This window comes from Chrysochloris asiatica, unplaced genomic scaffold (genome assembly GCF_000296735.1).
Source record: "Chrysochloris asiatica unplaced genomic scaffold, ChrAsi1.0 scaffold00085, whole genome shotgun sequence".
Taxonomy (NCBI): domain Eukaryota; kingdom Metazoa; phylum Chordata; class Mammalia; order Afrosoricida; family Chrysochloridae; genus Chrysochloris; species Chrysochloris asiatica.
In genome coordinates, this window is record NW_006408603.1 from 4,446,562 (window position 1) to 4,454,389 (window position 7,828).

Consider the following 7,828-nt stretch of genomic DNA (forward strand, 5'->3'; position numbering starts at 1 on the left):
ACATTTACCCTAGTAAAACCACCTCTTCTTCTCCCCCAGTGCCTCTTTCACGTGATCATTCTTGGACCTGAGAGCTACCATTTCTCAGCCTAGTAAGAGTCAAAACAACAATCCATCGTGTAGTGTAGCAGGTACCATTATATGTCATGCCAGTCATAGGAAGCTGCTCCATCATCCATACCAGAGGAGGCACGCACCTCACTATCTCCCAGAAGCAACCCACCATGCAAAGTGGTAGGGTCTGAGCCACTCTACTTGGGTGGTAATTCTCCACTGTTCCCTTCTCTCCCTTTTTCATCTCTGCCCCCTCTACTCCCCAAACTGAACATCTGTCTGTGTGTGTGCATGTTGACTGTAGCATTGTAACATTCCTTGGTTATAGCTGGGCTCCTGTTGTTGGTATGATTTTAGGCTTTTATTGAAGTCTAGTTGTTTTGCTTGTGAAAGGATGGTTAGAACTCTTAGGCAGCCTGAGAAAAACTGTGTGTATGTCCGTATATATGCACCCCGCATGTGTGTGTGTGTGTCCCATGGTTGTATGCAGACTGGTGTTAAAAGGAAGCATCTCTTTGTTTTCCAACATTGCTGCAAAGATGCCCACCCACCCTACCCCCGGCCTCAAGCAGCAGGCAGTTCCCATGTGGAGGGTGGGGGCAGAGACCTCCGCCAAGGCCATCAATAACCAGGTGTGAGCTACAGGTCTCTGTGTAATGTGAAGCTCTCCCGTATTTCATTTCTACACCCAGGGGGCGGCTCTGCAGGATTGCTTACGGAGAGCTCTGTGTCTGGCACCTCTCTCCACAAGGCCCAGGCGCCCAGGGTCCCACCGACCTACCCAGGAATGCATCACATTGTTCTCTGGTGCTGTAATTTGGCTGAGGAGTGAGGCTGATGGCCTCCCAGGGATGAGAAACCTACTCTCCCTGACACCCTCCCTTTTCCCCAGCTAAGCTGGGCGTCTGCTCTGTGACCACTGAGGACATTTAAATAAAAACCTTAGAAAAGATGAGGGGAAAAGCCCTGATTATCTGTCTTCTATTAAGCCATGTAGAAACCTGTATCTTGAATGGGTCTGAGAATCTGGCAAAGGACTTAGTGGTGCTCTTGCTAAGGGAGGTAAGAGAAAGGAGAAATCACTCTCTGGAGCAGAGCAGGGAGGAATAGAAATGAGGCAGTAAGTGTTCATGAGTCAGCTCTGCAAGACTTTGTGCAAATAGACCCTCAGGGCCGGGTAATGTTTGAGTCTTTTAATGAATTTGAAGCTCCTGGTTCCATGTTTCCAGCATCAATCTAAGAATGAGTGTGGATTCATGTTATTATTCAGGGCTGGAAATAATAAAGGTTGGTGGCTCTTATCCCTGCAGGGCTAGGTTGGGTTGGCACCCTTAGTTTTAACTTAGGAGACTCTGTCTGTGCAGCTGAGGCACTTCAGTGATGTGCCTTCTCTAAAAGATTCTAAGATCCTTAAAGAGTAGAAATCATATCTTTTAAAATAACCTTTTATCCAAACAGCACATACTGCAAGGCCTTATACCTAAATCCTGTTAAATATTCAGAGAAATGAGGAACAACAGGAAGACATGGAAGACAGGGGAGAGGCTAAGAGACAACTCATCCGAGGGCCAGGCCTCCATTGATGGAGACGCTATGGGAGAGGGAGAGTACCAAAGTAGCAGTAGAACTAAATAGAGCCCAGACTGTACCAAATAAAGTTCTCAATTTGTTGCTTGTTCTAAATAAATTCGTTTCTGTTTGTATAGAGCAGAGTGGATGCCAGTTGTCTAAAGCCAATCGGAATGCAGAGGCAAGCAAAAGACTAAGAAGATAAATTAATTGCTTGGCCATCACTCTTTCTCAGGGCCACAGAGCCTTGTTAATGGGGCTCAAATGGACCTCCTTTCTCTTGCTAGCCATTTCACTTTTCATACTTCTCGCCCTATGGACACCAAAGAATTAGCTAGTAGAGCACAGGTAGTTTTAGGTTGACTTCCATGGAAAGCCTATGCCACCATTTATGTTTTTTCATAAGAACAGGAGTTGGCTGGGACCTGAGGCTCTCTTTCCAGTAACTTGGCATACCAGGTAAATACCCGTTTGAAAAACCATTCAAACCTATATTGAGTTCAGTGAGACCAAGAACCTTCTATCCCCACTAACCTAATGCTCTCCTCCTCTTAGTCCCAGCTCAAGATGTTAGAAGCCCTTTGCTTTCCCTCCTACTCCCCCCTCCCTAATCCTACCATTGGCTCCCCCCTCCCTAATCCTACCATTGGCTCATCAGTTATCCAGTTGACTCCACTCAGCAAGGAAGACATTCCCCTAGCCTGACTCACTCAGTCCCATTTCTCCACAGGAATCCCCTCACCACAGACCGCAAGGGCCCTGACTAGCTCATGTTTTGTGTTAATGGATGTGAAACCGGAGCAAAACCCCTCACCGACAGAAAAACCACCTTAAACTCTCCCACACAGGTCTCAGCAGGTTACACAAATATTAGTCCTATCGTCCAAATAAATCTGCCCCCACGGCCCAGGGCTACAGCTTCCCTATCCTCTGGCTGCCTGTGCAGAGTGGAGCTGCTCCACAATCATGTAAGGACCCCAAGGGATGCTGGAGAGAAAGCTGGGAAAGGAAAGTGGGGCCTATCTGCAGAGTTTCTTGTGTAGGCTCCGTAATCTGCAGTCTGCTTTCAATATTTTATAGTCCTAAACTGACAGCTCCTAGAGAGGTGACGATGGGCTAGACCAGTCAGGAGTTTGGTAGATTTGGGCTGGAGTTTGGGGCAGAACTAAAACTCAATACTGAGATAGGCTCTTTCCCTCATTTTAAAGATGGGAAAACTACAGCTTACAATTTAGGTATCTTGCTTAAAACATTAAAAACACTAAATGGCATCACTACAGTTTTAACCCTGCTCTGTCATAATAGCAAAATTCTGTATCACTCTTCTCCTTTTTTAGTATCAATGGGTAAGCGACAACTACTGTCCAATACACATAACAGAAAGATATCTAGGTTTGGGAAACTCTGTCTTACCCTCTAGCACTAAGCTGGCTATCTCTAGAGATTCCACTACTGTATGCCCAGATAAGCAACGGGTAGAAGAGAACCCCTGACTATCTGAGCCAAATGTAGAGTGGACATTTAAAAATCACCAAGACTTGCAGTCACTAAATAAAGATTGTTGTCTTCTAAGTTGTTCATCAGCTTGCTTCCAATCCCCAGTTCTCCTTCCTTCCATGGTTGCTGGCTCCTGCTCCCAGCAGGAAAGGCTAGGATCCTTTTCTAAAGAAGAAAGCTGCCTCTCTAGTGGACTCTAGTGCCTCATGTGGGCCTTGAGAGCCTACCCTCCACGAGTCTACTATCTCTCACATAGTGATTTCCAAACCTAGCTGACCACCAGAAATACTCATGGAAAGGGAAAAAATAAATAAGATGAAAAATCCCAAGGTCTAGCCAGACTTACTGAATCATTACCTCCCAGGAGTGTCCCTGGGTGTTCTCAAGATTGGTTCGGCTTGAGACCCACTGCACGCCACCACACGTTTTAACGGGCAGCAAGTGAGCAAAAGAGACAGTGCTGAAAAAGAGAGGGAGGGGTTGGCAAAGAATGTGTTTTTGTGTAGTTATATGATTATTTTCCCTATAAAACACTGCAGTTTATGAACATCTGAGCATGCGAATGGAACCTTGTCCACTATGGCTAGCTCTGTCTTGCAGTCTCAGGATCTTGATAATGGAAGGCTGTTGAAGCCTCAGAGTTTCTTTTTGGATAAGAGGCAGACTACTCAAACTGACTGGAGGGAAGGGACATGTGGTTTCACCTCAGTTCCATCTACCCTTAACCAGGCAAGAACAAAACTCATCTCTTTGCAGGTGTCCTTCCCCTTACACACACAAGTGTCAGGAGGCCAAGGCAAGGAAAAGGGGAAGTAAGCCTCGGCCAGGTGCTTTAGTGCAACTCATATCACTCTGAAGACCCCCTACTTCATCCACTCTCCCTTCTAATCAGGGGGATCAGGAAGCCGCTCAGTTCCTTACATCCTCTATCAACTTCTTCCCAGGACAAAGGAGCCAGCCAGGGCACCAGAGTCCCTCCGCACCACTCCCCAAGTCCTTCAGTAGAAGCTGTGGAAGCCCAGGGTCGAGGGTGGAGGAAGGTGTGCATGCAAGGATCTTGTGCTTTTGAGTTAGAAGGTTTGAAGTGGAGGGACTAGTGAGGTATCCATGTGTTCAGGTCTGGTCCAGCCACTCTGCCTTCTTGGGGGCCTTGCACGTATGGACATCCACAGTGTTCCTGCACTCCTTGCACCGCACAGCACAGCACCAGTGGAATTTGCACTCACACTGGGTGACACGGGTGACTCGGGTTGTGTCATACCCTCGGCCACAGCACATGATTTCACAACCGTCTGTCCCTTTAGATGTCTTGCTGCAGACACGGCCTGCAGTGCCTAGGGAACCTGGGTTGGGAAAGAGAGGGAGTGAGAACCAAGTTACCTCTTACTTCAACTTCTCTGGACTTCCTTACACACATCCTCATGAGAAAGCGGTCAAGAGTTCCTTTTCCTGCAAATATGCACATGAGCCCTGGTGATCATATTCTCACCACCCTCTGCACCAGGCTTGGCTCTCCCTAGCATCAAGTCTTCCTAAAGGCCATTAACTTCACCTGCACTTCCCTTCCTGCCTATTCAAAGCCTAGTCTTGAAACCATTCTGCCCAGTTCACTCATGCATGGCCAACCAAAGTGAAACCATTGTAGACCCAAATTTGTAAAATGTGGGTGAACCGGAAAGAATAAGCAGAGTGGGAAAAATTAAAGGCCAACACCCTGCTATAAGGTTAATCTTCTTAGAAAACAAGGTCAGTGTGCATAGTGCATAGCAACCAAGTTGGAAACAGTGGCACCCTGCTCAAAGATGGCGCCGGCCATGCATGCTACTTTGAATGTGTGCTGTTCTCCACAGTCCTGACAATAATCCAGTCTCCTGAATCAGACTCCCAAAAGGGCTCATGTGTCTCTTCTGAGTCTTCCATTCCAGGTCTTCCAGCTTTCACCCCCTACCCCCCAGTTACCATCCTGCATCATTCAAATCTCTAAAATTTGGGTCTGTTTCTGTTTCACTTCAGTGGTCATGACTGAACCGGTTTGAACCAGTTCGAAGCCCTGCTTGAAACATTGAAGTGAGGTTTCTCTACTTTTGTATGGTTCTCTAATAAAAAAATTTTAAAACAACCTAGCTTATAGTCTTGCCACACTCTGATCTTGCTATTTGTTGTTATTTCTGCCCTTAGTTTATAAGTTTTGTTAAGTTTTACTACAAAGGGAGGAATCCTGGTGTGGCACTGTAGGATAAGCACTTGACAGCAAGGTCGGTTTGAAACAAAAGGTTGAGGGTTCAAACTCACCAGCTTCTCCTCGGAAACCCTACACAGGATCGCTATGGGTCAGAACCAACTCAACAACACTTAACAACAACTACAAAGGGAAATTTTATAGAATAGCTATTAAAAGCATGGGCCCAGATCGCAGATTGTCTGGGGTCACATTCCAGCTCTGCTACTCATTAGCAGTGTGATTTGGTAAGCTAATTCATCTCTCTAGGCCATAATTGTTTTCCTATGAAGACGGACATAATAGCAACCCCTCACCCAGCGATTGTTACATTCCTATATGTGCTGACTGCCCACTGCCATAGAGTCAGTTCTGGCTCAGAGCCAACCTACAGGACAGGTAGAACTACTCCACGAGCTTTCCAAGACTGTGACTCTGAATGGGAGCACACAGCCTCATCTTTCTTCCTCAAGTTGGCTGCTGGTTTTGAACTGCCAACCTTGTGGCTAACAGTCCAGTGCTTATCCTACAGCACCACACCAGGAGCCCTCTCAGATAGATAGCCTCCGTTAGATTGAGAAGATGAGCTTCTTAGCATGACTGACTGCAGACATATCCGTAAGGAAGGAGAAGGGATTCTCTTGCTCTCAGCCCTTAAAGCCGGAACTCTTCCAGGGCAGGAATGTTACTCCTCTGCATAGGGAATGCTCAGGAACTCATTCTAACTGGTTTCAGCAAGAAGAGAAGCTGCCAACAAATCGCCGCATCATAGAATTTTGCAGGGGTGGAACTCTTTTTTGTTTGGTTTGGTTTGTTAAGTGCCATCGAGTCAGTTCAACACTGTATAGGGTTTCCAAGGAGTGGCTGGTGGATTTGAACTGCCGACCTTGTGGTTCAAACCCACATTGCAGTCAACTGCTTATCCTACAGTGCCACACCAGGACTCTGGATGGAAGCCCTTTCCTTACTAATAAGAAACTTTAAGGGCTCCTGGTGGCACAGTGGGCTAGGCATTGGACTCCACATCACATGATTGTTGGTTCAAGCCCACCAGCCAGTGTGTGGAAGAAAGAAGAGACTGTCTGCTCCTGTAAAGACTTGCATTCACAGAAACACTAGGGAGCAGTCCTACTGTACCCTGCAGGGTCCTATGAGTCTGAATTGACTCGGTGCTGGTTTTGGGTTTGGTTTAGTGATGGCAAGGCAATTAGCCTCGTAGTTCAAGAAGAAGAGATCAACTGATTGCTACAGCAGTAGTTTCCATATTCTAGCATGGAAAATGCTAAAATTTCCATTGTTGCTTTTCATTTCATAAACTTATTTAGCATGTGTGTTTTACCATAGACATATTGATATAGTAAAACATAGCTATAACTTAGAAATATACCTACAAATAGACATACAGATGGAGTCCTGGTGTGGCACTGTAGGATAAACACTGAACTACTAACCAAAAGGTTACCAGCTCAAACCCAAAAGTAGCTCCTCAGAAACCCTATACAGGGTCCCTATGAGTCAGAACTGACTCCACAGCACCTAACAACAGTAGATTCCTGTGTACATGAGATACACACCAAACTTAGACCACTGCTCAGATATGTGGGCTGACTGTTGTCACATGCTGTTGAGTTGATTAGAACTGCCCCATAAGGTTTTCTTGGCTTGAATCCTTACACAAACAGATTGCCATTTCTCTTAGAACTGTGGAGCAGGCCCAAACCACTGACTTTTACACTGGAAACCAAGCATTTAACCATAGTGCCCCCAGGGCTGCTTTTGGCTGTCTGTTGTTGTTAGCTGCCATTGATTCAGTACTGACTGATAGCAACCCTTTACACAACAGAATGAAACAATGCCTGGTCCTGTACCAAATGCACAGTTGTTGCTATGTGGACTGACTGTTGTTGTTATTAGGTGCCATCGAGTCAGTACTGACTCATAGCGACCCTATGCACAACAGAATGAAACATTACCTGGTCCTGGGCAAACCTCACAATTGTTGCCATGCTTGAGCCCACTGATGCTGCCACTTTGCTAATTCATCTCGCTGGGGGTCTTCTTATTTTTCTCTGACCCCTCATCTTACCAAACATGATATCCTTCTACAGAGATTGGTCCCTCCTGACAACATGCCTGAAGTATGAGAGACAAAGTTTGGCCATCTGGCCTCCAAGGAGCACTCAGGCTGCACTTCTTCCAACACAGACCTGTTAGTTCTTTTGGCAGACTATGGCACTTTCAGTATTCTCCTCCAACACTGTAACTCAAATGCATCAATTCTTCTACGGTCTTCCTTATTCACTGTCCAGCTTTCGCATGCATATGAGGTGATTGAAAACAGCATGGATTGCGTCAGGCACACCTTAGTTCTCAAGCTGACACCTTTGCTCTTCAACACTTTAAAAAGGTCTTGTGCAGCAGATTTGCCTAATGCAATATGTCTTTGATTTCTTGACTGCTGCTTCCATGAGTGTTGATAGTTGATCCAAG

At 46.1% G+C, this 7,828-nt stretch overlaps 1 protein-coding gene across 1 annotated transcript in view; it reads right to left on the reverse strand.

Annotated features, from left to right (window-relative positions):
* Positions 1 to 4,186: 4,186 nt before the first annotated feature.
* Positions 4,187 to 7,828, reverse strand: part of WNT2B (wingless-type MMTV integration site family, member 2B) — a 17,695-nt gene continuing 14,053 nt past the window's right edge. Inside the window, exon 5 of the mRNA XM_006865912.1 lies at positions 4,187 to 4,463. Within this exon, the coding sequence (XP_006865974.1) occupies positions 4,234 to 4,463 (230 nt within the window). The 3' untranslated portion in view covers positions 4,187 to 4,233. The remainder of the gene's footprint in view (positions 4,464 to 7,828) is intronic.